Source organism: Bufo bufo, chromosome 6 (genome assembly GCF_905171765.1).
Source record: "Bufo bufo chromosome 6, aBufBuf1.1, whole genome shotgun sequence".
Taxonomy (NCBI): domain Eukaryota; kingdom Metazoa; phylum Chordata; class Amphibia; order Anura; family Bufonidae; genus Bufo; species Bufo bufo.
In genome coordinates, this window is record NC_053394.1 from 327,873,522 (window position 1) to 327,892,559 (window position 19,038).

Consider the following 19,038-nt stretch of genomic DNA (forward strand, 5'->3'; position numbering starts at 1 on the left):
CTGTCTAATAGCAACTACAAGACAGCATGGGGACGAGCAATGGCATAGTGATTTCTCCTCCCCATGCTGTGGAAGAAATCTTATATGCCTCCGGAAGCTAGCAAACAATTGCTGGAAGGAAACACTTCCCTCCCAACAATCGTTTGCTTATCTGCCAGTCTCATACAGGCTTTAGTCCAGTGATGTCATGTTCATTAGTCACAGGGTCTAGGCAGAGGCATACATAGAGAGGCAAGGGCTCCATAGCAAGAATCAAACCAGGCCCCCCACACAGGACAGAAGGGTTTCTGCCTAAACCCCTTTTAATGACCCTTGGGCCATTTTTCCACTGCTTTGTTTGCTAAAAGTTCTTTCTTTAGAGGGTACAGTCCTAGCCAAGTTTTGACCCCCTCAGTAGAAGAGGAGATGATCCCAACTGGGCCCCCTCTTGCCCTGGGCCCTATAGCAGTCGCATGGTCTGCAGCTATGGTAGTTACGCCCCTGGGTCTAGGTGTGGCTCAGTCCCATTCAAGTGAATGGGCCTGGGCTGCAGTATCAAGCACAGCTGCTATTCAATGGATGAAGCTGTGCTTGGTAAGCTGTGAGAAGGTCGCAGCCTTTTTTAAACAGCTGACTGGTGGTAGTGCTGGGAGTCAGACCCACACCAGATATTGATGACCTATCCTTAGAACAGGTCATCAATATTGTGCTCCCAGAAAGAACAATAAAATTGAGCAAAACAAAATATACAGGTCTCACTACTACATATAATGTATAGAGTAAAATATTTTTCTCCTGCAGAGAGGGGTATAATGCATGGAGAGATGCCTTCAGACCTTCACAGATTCTAACTTCATTATGTAAGAAGCACAGTCTACCAGCACCAGAATATAGAAGAGAGGAGCTGAAAGTAAATAACAAGATCTTTAAGATTCCCAATGAGGCATTTCCTGAAGGTAAGAAAATGAACATCTATTGTGATAGTGTGTCTATAGACATATACAGATATTACAAGAGTAAACACAATTGAGTACCTAGTAGAGATGAGTCAATTTCTTGAAATTTGTTTTGTGTTGAATTCAACAATTTTTTAAATAAAAAATTGATGTGTATCCGAATTGATTCTTCACAAATCAAACTTGCTCCAATTACCCTGAAAATTGGTGCATTACACCCTGTACTCTCCTTGGACTCATTTTTTATGAAAAACTATTATCACTTTTTGGTTTTTTTTTTACAAACTTTTGCTCTTTCTCTCCCCCTCCCCCCTTCCTAAGCTCTTGATAGCAGTAGCAAATAATGTCAGAGTGAATACTGACATAAATAGCTACGGGTAACACATGTTTGATGGTGTTAAACAGCATGTTTACAAACACACTGCACCGTCGCATGTGTTATATTTTTTCCATATTAGAATGTTTCCAAAAATTGGGGCAGATGGTGTTTAAACACAAACAGTGTTATGGGAAAGAACAATGGCTTCTTGGGACCAAGCGTCCAAAATTTTTGCTCAACGGGGTCAGAAGAAGACTTGTTCTGTACAAGCCATGATTGACACAACTAAGTGGTATGGCAACAACTGCACCGGTGGAAACTTGGCCACTTGGCTAATTGATTGTCAAGAATAGTTTTTTTCATGGCCACACAGTCCTTTATGTATGTCTGATGATGGAGCAGAGTACAAAGAGGAGGAGGAGTCTGAGCAGGAGAAGAAGTAGCTTATGATGATAACAAGGACACTGTATTGCTTGGGGTGCAGGCTGACTGGCACAAAGAAAACAGACTTGTTCTGATTTGGAATGCTGCCCAGTTCTATTTTGCCCCAGGATCCAGTGATGCGACCTCATGTAAAGCAATAGAGCCTTGGTACCTATGTTTCTCTTTGCATGCCCATGGCTTACTTTAATCCTGCAGATGTTCCACAAGGCAGTGGTTTTGTGTGCCAGCCTTATGCAGAAAAAACGCCATACAGGAATGAAAAACTGCCATATAGGAGTTGTTCGAACAGAGCTAGAGGCAGCCAAGCTTGGCCTAGGTCTAGTATGTTTTCAGCCTGCACCCACAGTATTGCTGTCATCACCAGTTCCTGAGCTGATAATAGAAGCAGATCTGGCCCTGCCAGTTTTTGGGAGGTTTTGGCCAGATGGTGCCTCTGCTCTTTATTGCTGCTGCTGCCAATACCCTACTCCTCTGGGGTCACCTTCTCCTCAACACCCATATGCAACTCCCAAGTCCTGTCCAAAATACAATCATCATCAAAGTCCTCACCCTCCCTACCAGTCTTATCGGATTGAGATATATCATTGTGGGCTTATTGGCCCCCCTCTCGATTCACTGCTATGTATTTGTCTCGAGTGCTACGGTGGCTACCACTGCCCCTACTATCACCACCTTGGTTACAAATGCCTCTACTACTGGCCGGATGGCTGGTGTTACTACTTCTGCTATTAAACACATTCTGACTATAGGATGATGAGGCTTGGGTCTTTTGTTCCATTTTTTAAACATTTTATTATAAGACCTATAAAAGAAAAGCCACAGGTTTCCATAAATGTAAATTTATGACCATTGTGCCCCCTCTGAGTAAAAAAAAAACAACAAAACAAAAAAAACACACAGTACCTACTCACCTTGTCCTGTTCCTAAAGCTCACAGTCCTCTCTCCCCTGCAGCCACAGATCGCTCTGCAGCACTGTGTGGGCGAAGCTTATGCAGATTCCCGGACTGCAGGCTCCGCCCACACACTCCGGCAGCGCGATCCGTGTCTGTAGGCTGAATGGTGGAGTGGGGAGAAGTCTTCTTGCTTCACCATTCTGTGCACCGCCAGCCTAAAGGAGGTGAGGAGCGCAGGGAGCTGAGTGGTGAGTGACAGGACCCAGCTCCCTGCGCTCCAGCATTGAGCGCTTCCATCTGTATTGATGGAAGCGCTCATTGCTTCTGGCACCCCCCCTCCTTAGTACGCCACTGCTGCAGAGCGCTCCTTGAGGAGAAGGCAGAATCGCTGATAAACTGCGCCTGCTTTCTCCTCGGCGCCCCCACTCTCGCCAATAGCCAGAGACCTGTCCTGCTCCAGACTCCTGCTACAGTACAGGGGGCAAGAGCTGTCATCCTTCCCTGTGCGGCGCTCCAGGAATAAACACAGCTTATCGCACGATCAGCTGTGTTTCTGTCCAGCAGGACGGGGGCAGCAAACCTTGGCTCTGGGGGCCTCCCTGCTCTAAAGGAACCACTTTTAGCAGATGAAGCAGTGAAAAAATGGCCCAAGGGTCATTGAAAAGGGTTTAGGGAGAAAGACTTCTGTCCTGTGTGGGGGGCCTGGTTTGATCCTTGCTATGGGGCCCTTACTTCTCTATGTACGCCACTGCATATACAGTAATATTTGATCTTCATTTGGAAGGAAAATACTGTATCTCACACAGCACAGCAGAATATGGCGGTGCTATAAGCTAATACTTATTTCCCTGTAATATCTGCAGAATTACTCATCACCAATGTGCTGATTACACTGATGTTTAGACACTGATGAGGTCATTTATCAAACTGGTGTAAAGAAGAACTGGCTTAGCTTCCCATAGCAACTAATCAGATTCCACCTTTCATTTTCCAAAGTAGCTGTCGAAAATGAAAGCTGGAATCATTATTGGTTGCTATGGGCAACTAAGCCAGTTCTACTTTACACCAATTTGATAAATGACCCCATGAATGACTAAAATGATATCCATCAAAACGAATAAATAGAAAAATGGAACAGTACTGATAACAACCAACTCTGTACCAGTCTGTTAATAGTTTCTTGTTTGTTGTATTTTTATATTTATGTAACCCCCCCATCTGGATGTACAGCGCCATGGAATTAATAGTGCTTTAAAATAAATAATAATAATAATAACCAGTTTCCCTTATTGTTCTGAGACAATTTGGAAAATAAAGCAGCGACCTGGATGGTTTCTATGGGAAACTCCTTCACTTTATCTCTTATGGTTTTCAGAGGCCTTCATGAAAGATAAGAACAAAGAAGATGATGTGAATCTGTCTGATTATGACGAACATAAAGCACTTCATGTTCTTCAGCACTGGGATGAGATGCCAGAGTATGGCGCCAGGCTTGTTCCAGAACATGTAGAAGTGAGGACCTTGTACAACACAGAGAACCCAGGCCTGGGACAGGTAATGGTTTGAAGCTAAATCCAACCTTTAGTGCGTGATTTAGATGACAATATTTAGATTTTAATCAAGTTTACTGTCTTATCATTGACTTAAATGTATACTCTGAAGCTCCCTCTAGTGGCAGCTGCAAAAGATAAATACTGTGCCATATACTAAGAGATGCTATACATATGTATTAAATGGGTTTTCTGACATGTTATTACTGATGACCTATCCTTAGTATAGGTCATCAGTTTCTGATCTGATCTGTGGGGGAAGGACACCTGAGACCCTGCCAATCAGCTGTTTAAGAAGGCACTGGCGCTCCTGAGTGCTGTGGCCGTCTCCGTGCTCACCAAGCACAGCGCCATACATAGTATAGCAGTTGTACTTGGTATCGCTGCTCAGCCCCTTTCACTTCAATGGGGTTGAGCTGCACCTAGGCCACGTGACAGATGAACTTATCGTCACTACTGGCCTAGGAAAAGCTGAGAGAAGGCTGAGACGCTCACAGGAGCGCCGCTGCCTTCTCAAACACCTCATCGGCGGGGATCCTGGAAGTCGGCCTTCCACAGATCAGATACTGATGATCTATCAGATAATGATTACAATAAAACCATTTGACTAAATTATCATGTATATCTATCGAATCTTAAACATGCCAGTAGAAGCCAGGTCCATGTCTTACTTGGATATAAGGACTCTGTATTAATAATCATTCATTATGGCTACAACACAGATGATTTTTATTATGGATGTGTGAATAAGCCCTTATTGAGAGAATTATAAGGGATACGTCTGTGAACTTGTTCTTACAGAAATACAAGATGATATTACATAGCACATAACATGGAAAAAATTTTATCTGCTAGGGGTCCCTTCACATGTGGATCGACATGTTCCCAAATGATGTTCCTCCCCCACCACCTGTAAACATCAAACCACGTGAACCAGTTAGGTAAATATGGCAAATGGTTTACCTTTTTTTCCCCCATTGACGATGAATGGACAAATAGTCATATAAACTTTTGCCTGTTAAAAAAAATATATAACCCAGGAACAATAAAATATATACATAAGCAATGTGTATTTTGAGTGGACTACTTTCATAAGACAAACATAAAATGGTTTAATAATTTACTTGTTTTTTGCAGTTACGAGTTACGGGTTATTATTTGGAATACCGATGATGTCATTCTAGATGATGTAAATCCATTTACTGGGACGCCTTCAAGTGATATCTATGTGAAAGGGTATGTGCTGTGGTTCTATTCACTTCTGTCTACTGCTGACAGAATGCCTGTGAAATAATCCCCCAGCAATTGCTACAATGTACAAAGAACTGTGCTGCTTCAGCTTAGGCTACTTTCATACTCGCGTTTGGTGTGGATCCGTCATGGATCTGCACAAACGCATCCGTTCAGATAATACAACCGCATGCATCCGTTCATATTATCTTTAACATACCCAAAACGGATCCGTCTTGAACACCATTGTAAGTCAATGGGGGACGGATCCGTTTTCTATTGTGCCAGATTGTGTCAGTGAAAATGGATCTGTCCCCATTGACTTACATTGTGTGTCAGGACGGATCCGTTTGGCTCAGTTTCGTCAGACGGACACCAAAATGTTGCAAGCAGCGTTTTGATTTCCGCCTCCAAAGCGTAATGGAGGCGTAATGGAGACAAACTGATGCATTCTGAGCGGATCCTTTTCCATTCAGAATGCATTTAGGGCAAAACTGATCCGTTTTGGACCGCTTGTGAGATCCCTGTGCGGATTTCACAAACGGAAACCAAAACGCCAGGGTGAAAGTAGCCTTACATTGGCATCTATACTCTTCGCTGCTTCCACAATCTCGGCTCTTCTCCAGTCACCAATGTTGAGCATTCTGTGACACCATGGATTGGATCGCTTTGTGCCTTCTGGCATCTTATAAATACCGGCCTTTAATGTACTACTGTCTCATTATAAAGTCACTTGTCTAGAAACCCCATTTTCATATACAGTACTAGGGAATCCTGATTTACTGGGGAAGTTCTCCTGGTCAGAGTGGTTACAAAACACCTACTGATTGTACAAAGCAGATGACGCCTTTAATCTTTTAAGGACATAGCCTAGTTTTGAACTTAAAGGACTTGTCCAGGATTTATTTTAAACCCCCCCCCCCCCCCAGCAAGACCTGTGAAGAGAGCTATACTCCCCTGCCTTCACCACTCTGTGGCTCCTAGGCTGCCTTCACCACAGTTCCAGTGATCGCATGTCAACTTCTGCATGGACAGGTTCACGTGAGCTGCTGCTCCCAATAACTGGCCTCAGCAGTGATGTACTATACCCTGGCAGCATGTGCCTGCTGGGTCACGTGCCATTTGGGGACATGCCATTCTTGAGGCTAGTCATTGTTTTGCAGCAACTCAAATGACCCCTTCCATGCGGAGACCAGAAGGCCAGTGAAGTCCACAAAGCCGTTTTTAGAGAAACAAGGAGCATCTAAGTATAAGTCTCTTCACGAGTACTGCTGGAGCAGGGGGGTTTATAATAAAAAAGAAATGCTAGAGAACACTTTTAATTCTACTGTGTTTTTTTTCAAAAGCCACAACTTCTTTTTTTTTTTTACTTTTCTGTTAATATAGCCATATGATGGCTTGTTTTTTGCATTGCATTGTTTGTGTTTTTAAATGGCACCATTTTACTGGGTTTTTATTAAATCGTTTGCACTGTTTTGTACAGCTCCTATGTTTCACAGTACATAGCAGCTGCAGAAAGCTATTGTGTGACAAAGCACCCTTCTGACCTCTGATGAGCTGACTTATACCGAAATAAAAGTTCAGCCTTGGTCTGCGCATAAAGCAGCTTACAAGAGGGTTCAGCAGAGGTCAGAGAGGTGCCAAACAGCTATCCTAGTCTCATGGATTTATCAGAGAATGGCTTTCTGCATCCTAATCAAGGGCAGAGTTTTGGGTTAGAAACTAAGACCTCAATGCAACTGCAAGGGGAACCCAAGGCCTCAGTAGTAAGCAATAAAAATTTGTGCAATTACGTGTTTGTATTACAACCCCAGTTTCAAAAATGTTGGGATGCTGTGTAAATGTAAATAAAAGCAATGCAATGATTTGCAAATCTCATAGACCTATATTTTATTCACAGCAGATCATACAACACATAAGATGTTAAAAGTGAGAAATTTTACCAGTTCATGAAAATAATTAACTCATTTAGAACTTGATGGCAGCAATACATTAAAAAAAGGTTGGGACAGGGTCATGTCTACCATTATGTAGAAACCCTCTACTTTTAACAACGGTCTGTAAACATCTGAAAAGTGAGGAGACCAATTGCTGGAGTTCTGGAAGAGAAATGTTGTCCCATTATTGTCTGATGTAGGATTCTAGCTGCTCAACAGTCCTGGGTCTTCTTTGCCGGATTTTACGTTTCATGACACGCCAAATGTTCTCTATTGATGAAAGATCTAGACTACATAGGGTTGCCACCTTTTCTTCAAGCCAAACCCGAACAGAAGGGAGGGAAGGCCCCCTTCCAGGCCACACCCATGTCCCACCCCAAGTCACGCCCATGTCTCACCTCCAACCACGCCCATGTCCCGCCTCCACCCCTGGTCACTGTCGCCCCGCGATCGTTACGCCCCTGATCCCGTCACTACAGAAATACAGCGCCCCATACCTCTTACATCCAGTGACGTCTCCTTTGATGTAGATGTTCTCTTTCCTCATCTTCTCCTTTCAGACCTTCAGACCAGACTACCATTTTGTCGCCATTTTTCGTCTCTGCAGTTTGACAACAAAAAAAAAAATCTTAGTTTACTACTTTTCCATCATCCTCCCATCTTCTGGGCAAATCATCCTACTACCCCCAATACTGTGCCGCTGTGCTCCCCAATACTATACTGCAGAAACAGATAAATCCCCTGATAATACTAGTACAATGCAGAGCCCCCATATAAAATACCCCTTCTTTGTGGCCTCAGTAGAAGCCCCCAAATAATGTGCCATTAAGAAGTGCCTCTTTTCTCCCCCCAATATGTGCCAATATAAGGTGCCTCTTCCCCCCTTCCCTTATAAGTGCCAGTATCAAGTGCCTAATTTCTCTCCCCTCTCCAATATGTGCCAGTATAAAGTGCCTCTTGCCCCCCCCCTTATATGTGCCAGTATCAAGTGCCTCATTTCTCCCCCCCAATATGTGCCAGTATAAGGTGCCTCTTTCCCCCCTCCCCCCCCATATGTGGCAGTTTCAAGTGCCTCATTCTCCCCCCCCAATATGTGCCAGTATGAGGTGCCTCTTTCCCCCCCTTCCCTCATATGTGGCAGTTTCAAGTGCCTCATTCCCCCCCCAATATGTGCCAGTATAAGGTGCCTCTTTCCACCCTTCCCCTATATGTGCCAATTTCAAGTGCCTCTTTTCTTCTCCCCCCCCAAATATGTGCCAGTATAAGGTGCCTCCCCCCCTTCCCCCATATGTGCCAGTTTCAAGTGCCTCATTTCTCCTCCTCCCCAATATGTGCCAGTATAAGGTGCCTCTTTCCACCCCTTCCCCCATATGTGCCAATTTCAGGTGCCTCTCTTCTCTAAAAAAAATAAATATTTTTTTTTTACTTACCTCCAACGATGCGATGCAGGCCTCTTCCCGGCCTGTGTACCGTGCTGTATGGCTCAGGCGGCGTGATGACATCATCGCGCCGCCTGCACCGGCCTCTGAAAGGCTGCAGGCACAAGGCCAGCAGCCTATCAGAGGAACAGGGGAGGGAGACGCCTCTCCCTCCCCTGCTGCAGCACAGCCGTCTGTATCGCTGTCCTGAGGACGGCGATACAGATGACTATGGAGATGAGCGCTTCCACAATGGAAGCGCTCATCTCCCTGTGCCCTGCACCTGCCCCCATCATGATCATTCACAGCTGATCCTGTGCTCGGGTCTGAGAAAGGCTTGTACCCGGGCACAGGATTACAAACCCGGACTGTCCGGGTCATTCCCGTACGGGTGGCAACCCTAAGACTACAGCCAGACCAGTTCAACACCTTAACTCTTCTTCTGCAAAGTCATGCTGCTGTGATAGATTCAGTATGTGGTTTAGCATTGACTTGATGTGATAAGCAAGTCCTTTGAAAGACGTCGTCTTGATGGGATCTTCTAAAACATCTGTATACTGTTCAGCATTGATAGTGCTTTTTCAGATGTGTAAGCTACCCATGCCATAGGCACTAATGCAACCTCTTACCATCAGAGATGCAGCCTTTTGAACTGTGCACTGATAACAAGCTGGATGGTCCCTTTCCTCTTAAGTCTGCGGAACACGGCGTCCATGGATTCATATGAACACAGAATAGTTTTCCATTTTGCCTCAGTCCATTTTAAATGAACTTTTGCCCAGAGAAGATGGTTGCATTTCTGGATCGTGTTGACACATGGCTTCTGCTTTGCATGATACAGCTTTAACATGCATTTGTGCCCTTGCAGTAATTTACAATACAGAATCATGCATATATTTAATAAAGTCCTGCTGAAGGCTTGTAGATCACAAGTATCCAGTACTGACCGTCAGCCTTGTCCCGTGCACACATGGATTTCTCCAGATTCTCTGAATCTCTCGATGATATTATGTACTGTAGCTGGTGGGATATCCAAAGTCTTAAAAATGTAACATTGAAAAACATTTTTCTGAATTTGTTTCACATTTATTTTTAGACATTTTTTGCAGTTTTTCACAGATTGCTGAACATCTCACTAACTTTTACTACCCAGTCATGTGACTTAGTAGCAAATCACTCCTCCAGATGTTTTTTTATTAGTACCACTTTTCCAGCCTTTTGGTTCCCTTCTCCCAACTTTTTAGAGATGCGTTGCTGCCATCAAGTCCAAAATGAGTAAAAAAAATAATCCGTAAAATATCTCACTTTCAACATCTAATATGTGTTCTAAGATCTATTATAAAATATGGGTCTATGAGATTTTCAAATCTTTGCATTCTGTTTTTGTTTACATTTTACGTGGCATCCAACTTTTTGGGAATTGGGGTTGCATTACTTTATATACAATTGGTTGTAATACACACATCACTTTTGTAGATGGATAAGAGGTTTGAATGGAGACAAGCAAGAGACCGATGTACATTTTAATTCCCTCACCGGTGAAGGAAATTTCAATTGGAGGTTTGTGTATCGGTTTGACTACCTTCCCACTGAGAAAGAGATCACATACAAAAAGAAAGAGTCCATCTTTTCCATAGAAGAGACAGAATATAGGGAGCCAGCCTTCCTTGCCCTCCAAGTTTGGGATTATGATCGGATATCTGCCAATGACTTCTTAGGTATGTCGCCTTTTTGAACTTTTTGTTATTCTTAAGTTAACCTACTTCTATTGTTTTCCATAGAAATAAATACCAATATTTTTAAGTAATGCAAATCAGGAATTTATAATCAGACATTTTACAATTCAATATCTAGAGACTTGTTAAAAGTATAGTATCTAATATAGTATATAATATATGTTGCGGTTACACCTTAAATTAACTATAAAGTACCATCGATCTTCATTCTTATTTAATTTGTATTAAAGCATTACATTCATGTAATATCAAGTTAGTCATATTGTGTCTATCTAATCTCCATGGCTGAAGGGTCGAGGGTGTGCGACCTAGGGGTCCTATTATACAGGCAAATATATTTTTTTAACTGTTAGCAAGTTGTTTGCCTTCAATTGCACAAAATAATAATAGCTATTTTTTGCTGTTTGGCCAATATTGCTTGTTGATCCTTAGAACAATTACTGCTAATGATTGGCAGATTTCTGATTAGATGAGGCAAGGTGACTAGCGATAATCTTTCAGTCAGGCTTAAAGATCCAGTCAACGGAAAATTAACTAATAATTGTTAATTGTTTGATGGCTGCACACTATTACACACAAGTAGAAGTGTAAGCAGCACTTTAATTAATGCATGCCTTTATCCACCCATGCAGCGCTTCAGCTCCAATGAGCCTTTCTGACAATTATCGGGTCCTAATTCCTGGTCCAGTCTCAACACACAAGAAATGGCAAGAAATGCCATCACTGGCTAAGGCAGGTCACTAATGCGACCAGTGATTAGCTGAGCTGTTATTTCATGTAATTTCAATGGTGTTGAGACTGGACCAGGTAGCAGGACCTGTAATCATCATTATAGCAGCATTAGTGGAAATCCCAGAGGGGAGTAATGCTTCTTTTTTTTTAACCCACTCTGCACCTTTTCCAAAAAAAGATACCACTGGACAACCCCTTTTAGTTTCAAATTGAGCAACTTTAAGTCTGCTGTCATGCGTCAGTGTTTAATCAGTGATTATTATCAGTGTTTGTGAGCCAAACCAGGAATGGAACCTACACAGAGATGAGGTATGATGGAAAGATTTGCACCTGTTTCTGTTTTTGAACAGCACCTGGTTTTAACTCTCAATCACTGATGGAAATCACTGAGTAAATACTGATTCTTGTTTTTAACATTTACATGTTTGCACATGTATTTGTCAGACAAAAGTCAGAAATGGACTGGATAATGGGCAATATGGGCAACTAAGTCAGATTTCCTTGCACTAGTTTTTATAAATCCCCCCCCAAAGTATCTGAATTATATTTCATTCAGAAAAAGCAGAATATTTTTCCTCAAATTCTGCAACAGCTATAAAAAGTTCCTAATGATTAGGTTTTGAATTTAAATAATAAATAAAAACACAAATGCATGTCTTTTTTAATATATTTTATTCAGAGGGAATGTAGTTTACAGACTTGAGAGAAATTCTCAATAATTGCAAAGAGGCAGATAGTTACAAAGCCATTACATATGATTAGGCTTGAGCAAATTAACCTTCGGATCATAGATCTGCAGTGGATTTGTTCAAAAACTTAATTTTGAATGCTGTTTCTGTACAGCCTTAAAATGTATTGGCTCCGTGGAGCCAAACGTCGTCTCACCCAAAGACTTGGCGTTTTTAAAAGCAGTTTAAAATAGGAATCCAAAGTGGGCTTCGGTACCGAGGTACCAGCCAGTACCAAAGCCCACTTCGGTTTCCTATTTTAAACTGTTTTTAAATACGCCAAGTCTCGCGCGACTTTGGGTGAGAGGACGTTTGGCTCCACAGAGCCAATACATTTAATGCTGTACGGAAACCGTATTTAAAATGAAGTTTTTGAACGAATCGACTGCGGATCTATGATCCGAAGGTCTATTCATTCAAGCCTACATATGATATAAACCATGACAAAATGATCTACAAAAATCTTGTAACTGTGTAACTGTCTGTACTGAACTTAAAGGGATTGTGCCACCATTAAATGTGACTTTTAGATATTCCGGCATGAAAAAGTTTACTGTTGTAATTTACTTTTTGTTACAAAAATGCTCCAGTTGTGAGATATTGTCTTTGTTATTATACTGGTACCCCCCTGGTGATTATCTTATAGCAATGTACACATTGATTATCTTATAGCAATGTACACATCCACCTACTGAAGTGCATGCACATGTGCAGTAACCCAGTGGATTGCTGCATAGGGTTAATGTAATGCTACCGAGTTGATTGTTGTGATTTGTAGTTAAAACACTTATTTTCCTATTTACTCTTGATTAGAGATGAGCGAATTTCTCACAAATTTTCCAAGAATTTATTAGTGGCGAACCACATAAAAAAACTGCTATTTCCTGGCTGCAGAGAGCCTGTATAGTGGTGTAGGATAGATAGTAGGAAAATCCAGCTCACCCGCTTTAAAATACAAGCAATCCACCCTTGGACGGAGATGTAGGTAAGACCTTAATAGTTGTAAAAATGATAGAAATTCCAGCACCTGCAATCTTTGAGTGATGGTTTCTTTATTTCCAGTAGTGGGTAATACAACATCAATGGCACAAATCTTCACATATCCATTTACAGTCAACGCGTTTCGAACAAATAAATGCTCTTACTTGTATTTAGCCTTAAAATCCAGAAGGCTTCTCTTTGTAGGGTTAATCTTTTTAGATCGCTTCCTCTTTGTGGAAGAAACACACGTTCTATTGCATAAGCAGAAAAGATATGCAGGCTTCTATTGTGGGAGGTAATAAAATGTTTAGCAGCACTCTAAATATTCACATATGTGCTGTTTGTGATATAATTTAGATGTTCCAATAATCTGGATTTAAATTTCCAAGTTCTACAGCCCACATAAAGGAGTCTGCATTCCAGACACTCAATCACATAAATCACTCCAGTGGAATTACAATTGATATACGACCTGATAGGATTATTGTTATCAGCAGAGTCTCGGAAAGTCTTCCGCGGGACGACATAGCCGCAGGCTCTGCAAGGATGACTGCCGTATCGTGTGAATCCAGTATATTTCAGCCAGGTCTGTTTACATTTTCATTTAGGTGAGGAGTGGTGTAGAACACTGTGCCTTGCAGAAACACACATAGTGAGTCTGCTGTGGAAGTGAAACAATACTGTGAGTCAGTATGACACGCAGATGACAGGCGTCAATCTTAGAATCACTGCACACTTCACTTATTTCGGCAGTTATGGAGCCCAAACTGACCAAATAACTCAAGTGTGAACTCAGCCTTACAGGTCAATGTTAGCGCCAGGTATAAAGAACCGTGCAGAGGCCCAAGATCCTACTATAGCGTGAAAGAGCGCACTCCTTTTACACCGTTGTCAGCTGATTCCACATAGATTTCTACAGAACATGTTCTATTAAATGCTTATACAAGTAGAGCCCTCCTGACAAAGTAGAGAGGCTATCAGCAGTAAGTTTGTGTTGACGTCACCGATTATCTTGCCCTTCCTCTGATCCATCTGAACAATAACCCCCAAAAAACGGACCCTGTCTGTTGAGTATCTGCCTTCACTTGGTCAGCATTTGGTCAGTTAACCATCAGTATTGCTTAAGCCAAAAAAAAAAACAGGAGTGGATCCAAAACAAAGATGACATGTAATTGGAATATTTGCATGTCTTCTGTGTTTTGTACCCACTCCTGCTTTTTGCTACCAAATCATAAGCCAATTCTGATGCAAAATAGGGACCATGTCATACAGGCCTTACAGCTGCTATATAGACAGGATCCATTGTGCGTCTCATTTTTCCTTCCTTCTGACAGATCAGAAGAAGGGTCAAATAAATGATGTCAACCAGGCCGAAAAGGCAAAATAGTGGCCCAGTCATGGAGTGGAGAAGGTGGGATCAGCATGATAAGTCCACAGAGTGGCCCAATGACAGGGTGTTGAGGTGGCATAAATCACTGCGAGAGGTGCACCTTTCGCAGTGATTTATGTATTTTTATATTCGCATCCACACATTATCCCATTTTGTGTAGGATGCTTTTGTGGTTCATGTGGTCCACTGCCAACATCTTCCATTGTATGCATTTTTGCTGGGGATTGCCGTTAGCAACGGATCACATGCAGAGGAATTGCTCCCCTGGATATAAACACACCACAATGTTTGGGGTATTTGAGCATTTCCTCCCACTTAGGCCACTTTATTTCAGTTATTTTTTTGTGTTGAGGTGGCAGCAGCATGAGGAGCCCACAGAGTGGCCCAGTGACAGAGTGTTGAGGTAGCAGGAGCCTGAGGAGACCACAGAGTGGTGATGTTGCAGCAGCATGAGTAGACCACAGAGTGGCCCAGTGACAGAATGGGGAGGTGAGGGGGCATTACCAGTACCAGCTGAAGATGGTGAGTGGCAGTCGGAGCACCTGGCAGCAGGTATGGCATCAGGCGGATGGCAGCATCAGAATAGTAGCTGAAGCAGGTAGCCAGAAGAGGCAGGTCTCTTTTGACAAAGTTTAGGTGTGGCACCATGGATGATCTAGTCTGATGCATCAGGCACTGGTGTTTGAAAATACTGGCTGATCCATGCCTTATTCATCTTCACAAAGGTCAGTTTCTCCACATTTTGGGTGGACAGGCGAGTTCTTCTTGGGGTAACTATGGCCCCTGCCCCACTAAACACCCACTCTGATGCCACACAGCTGGCAGGAAAGCTTGTCCAGGGCGAACTTGGCCAGTTGCGGCCACAAATCGAGTTCGGCTGCCCAGTAGTTCAGGGGATCTTCGATGTCCAGGGTGCACTCCAAGTATGCCACAACCTGCTGGCTCAGGTTCTGCTCAATGTCTAGCTGCTGCTGCTGGTGAGTAGTTTCTTCAGTAGACAGGAGAAGAAAACTGCTCATCAGCGACTTTAGACTTAAGTTGCTGCTGATGGAGCTGTTACTGCTTCTGCCCCCCCCCCACCCCACAGCAGCCATGACAGTGGAACGTGAGCGCAAAAGGCCCCACGGTCAGACCTGCGTGAGGATGGGCGATGACGCACATAGGCAGCGGCTAACTGACTACATAGGATGTCTCGATAGTAGTTCAGTTTGTCCTCCCTCTCAGTAGGTATAAAAAAGGCCCCCATTTTGGACCGGTAGCGAGGGTCTAACATGGTGGAGAGCCAATAGTCATCCCTCTGCCGAATGGTAACAATTCGGCTGTCTCTACACAAGCAACTGAGCATGCATCGGACCATTTAAGCAAGTGACTTGGATGGACTCCCTGCCTCCATCTCCACTGCATACTGCCATGGTGTGTCTGGGTCATCTGTCTCGTCTTCCTCATCACCCTATAGCTCCTCCGGCTGCTCCTGTTCCTCCTCTCCTGTCACCTGTGTAGAAAAAAACTGCCATTTCTCTACGCATTGCTTGTGCTCGAATGTCCTCCTCCTCCTCTAGTTCATCCCCCACAGGGTTCATGTGGTCGTGAGATGTAGTCACCATGTCTCCTGTCTCCTGGCCAGCCAGATTTAGCAGCATCTATTCCAGAACATGAATCAGTGGAATGACGTTGTTTATCCTGTAGTCCTGGCGACTGACAAATAAAGTGGCCTCCTCAAAGGACCCGGGCAAACAGCAGGTGTCACGCATGAGCTGCCACTGGCTAACATCGAAGTTACACAGAGGAATACCTCTGTCCGCCTGTATCATCAAGAAATCGTTTATGGCCTTAAAGGACATATATTGCCCTTGACCGTAGTTACAGCTCCACTCGTCTGCACTTTGGCAGACACCGACAGGCTCATGGACTGGCCCACCTTCTGTTCTACATATGTGTGCAGGCCTGGTACTGCCTTTTTCACAAAGAAATGACAGCTTGGGACTCTCCATGTTCTGTCTTCATACACGTTCACACAGTGTGCAGTCTGACTTTCAGCATAAACCATTCCTGTATTCCAAATAAGAGGACTGTTTTCTGTAGTCTAACTTGTTTATTGGTCAACAGGATTGTGAATTGATGTGTGTTCAATTGTTTAGTAAAACTACAAGAATACAAATGACATGTATAAGAATAAAGCATAGCATGTATCAGCATACAGCATAGATGGCATATAATATAACATTAACAGAGAAAATGCATGTCCAAAATGGCTGCCTGTACATAAGATTACATGACTAACATCTAACAGAAGTAACTCTGAGTGACACTACAACTACTTGAACAGCTCTGCATACTGTCCCTGAAACAAAGGTATACACTGCGTGCAGAATTATTAGGCAAATGAGTATTTTGACCACATCATCCTCTTTATGCATGTTGTCTTACTCCAAGCTGTATAGGCTCGAAAGCCTACTACCAATTAAGCATATTAGGTGATGTGCATCTCTATAATGAGAAGGGGTGTGGTCTAATGACATCAACACCCTATATTAGGTGTGCATAATTATTAGGCAACTTCCTTTCCTTTGGCAAAATGGGTCAAAAGAAGGACTTGACAGGCTCAGAAAAGTCAAAAATAGTGAGATATCTTGCAGAGGGATGCAGCACTCTTAAAATTGCAAAGCTTCTGAAGCGTGATCATCGAACAATCAAGCGTTTCATACAAAATAGTCAACAGGGTCGCAAGAAGCGTGTGGAAAAACCAAGGCGCAAAATAACTGCCCATGAACTGAGAAAAGTCAAGCGTGCAGCTGCCAAGATGCCACTTGCCACCATTTTGGCCATATTTCAGAGCTGCAACATCACTGGAGTGCCCAAAAGCACAAGGTGTGCAATACTCACAGACATGGCCAAGGTAAGAAAGGCTGAAAGACGACCACCACTGAACAAGACACACAAGCTGAAACGTCAAGACTGGGCCAAGAAATATCTCAAGACAGATTTTTCTAAGGTTTTATGGACTGATGAAATGAGAGTGAGTCTTGATGGGCCAGATGGATGGGCCCGTGGCTGGATTGGTAAAGGGCAGAGAGCTCCAGTCCGACTCAGACGCCAGCAAGGTGGAGGTGGAGTACTGGTTTGGGCTGGTATCATCAAAGATGAGCTTGTGGGGCCTTTTCGGGTTAAGGATGGAGTCAAGCTCAACTCCCAGTCCTACTGCCAGTTTCTGGAAGACACCTTCTTCAAGCAGTGGTACAGGAAGAAGTCTGCATCCTTCAAGAAAAACATGATTTTCATGCAGGACAATCCTCCATCACACGCGTCCAAGTACTCCACAGCGTGGCTGGCAAGAAAGGGTATAAAAGAAGAAAATCTAATGACATGGCCTCCTTGTTCACCTGATCTGAACCCCATTGAGAACCTGTGGTCCATCATCAAATGTGAGATTTACAAAGAGGGAAAACAGTACACCTCTCTGAACAGTGTCTGGGAGGCTGTGGTTGCTGCTGCACGCAATGTTGATGGTGAACAGATAAAAACACTGACAGAATCCATGGATGGCAGGCTTTTGAGTGTCCTTGCAAAGAAAGGTGGCTATATTGGTCACTGATTTGTTTTTGTTTTGTTTTTGAATGTCAGAAATGTATATTTGTGAATGTTGAGATGTTATATTGGTTTCACTGGTAAAAATAAATAATTGAAATGGGTATATATTTGTTTTTTGTTAAGTTGCCTAATAATTATGCACAGTAATAGTCACCTGCACACACAGATATCCCCCTAAAATAGCTAAAACTAAAAACAAACTAAAAACTACTTCCAAAAATATTCAGCTTTGATATTAATGAGTTTTCTGGGTTCATTGAGAACATGGTTGTTGTTCAATAATAAAATTAATCCTCAAAAATACAACTTGCCTAATAATTCTGCACTCCCTGTATGTCTTACCAGATATACTTGCACAAAGATTGTGGAGTTTAAGAAGAAGATATGCAGGAGACAGCTCTGCTGATGTACTGTAACATGGAGGCTTCTCTTTCCCAGAATGCACTGCACCTCCCACAATACAATAATCTTTATTAATAGAAAAACAAAGTGTAGTACATTTTTACCACCGCTAGATCGTACTGTTACCTAACTAATCCCTACATTACTATGAAACTGAAGCAAAACGTGATCTGAAATGATTCTGAACCTTTGCTGGGGCAGAACACTCCCTGTCTGGTGTCTACAGATGCCACCACTGGGTCCCTCTCTCTTAGCAACCCATTTTGGTCAATTGTGGGATCAAGCTTTTCCAAAGCGCTACCTTTGGAGACTGTTTGGCTTTTGCTGAGGTAGTCAATTTCCTTTGCATGACATTCACATTGTATTGTGCGAATTATTATGTTTTTGGACTTTTCCAGCTGAGGAGCAGTAAACGCATGTTTGCAGGGATGCCAACCTTTTCAGGGCTTCTGGCTCACAGGTAATGTCTGAGCTGTATGGACTACACAGGCTATAGCACAAAAGAGCAACATCCAGATGGAGAACCTGTTGAAAGAATGGGACTTGAGTTGACAGTCAGAAGTCACTGTGCGTAGAAAAGATACTTCAGGTCGGATTTCTTCATCGGCATCTGGGTCTACCAATTCGAACGTGTCGGATCCGATACTGCAAGACGTTGAACGATACAGGAATGCAGGACCCGTAAACTATGTTGTGTCCTTAAGGTGGCTTAGTGCGACGGATCTAGTCGCGTTGTCCGCAGGATTATGATGTG

The 19,038-nt window shown here is 43.0% G+C and overlaps 1 protein-coding gene across 1 annotated transcript in view; it reads left to right on the forward strand.

Moving 5' to 3' along the window:
- The window catches only part of LOC121003167 (fer-1-like protein 4), a 144,940-nt gene that overhangs the window by 107,460 nt on the left and 18,442 nt on the right, over positions 1–19,038 (forward strand). Inside the window, exons 27-31 of the mRNA XM_040434794.1 lie at positions 781–935; positions 3,968–4,146; positions 4,998–5,083; positions 5,280–5,378; positions 10,204–10,445. Coding sequence (XP_040290728.1) covers positions 781–935; positions 3,968–4,146; positions 4,998–5,083; positions 5,280–5,378; positions 10,204–10,445 — 761 coding nt within the window. The remainder of the gene's footprint in view (positions 1–780; positions 936–3,967; positions 4,147–4,997; positions 5,084–5,279; positions 5,379–10,203; positions 10,446–19,038) is intronic.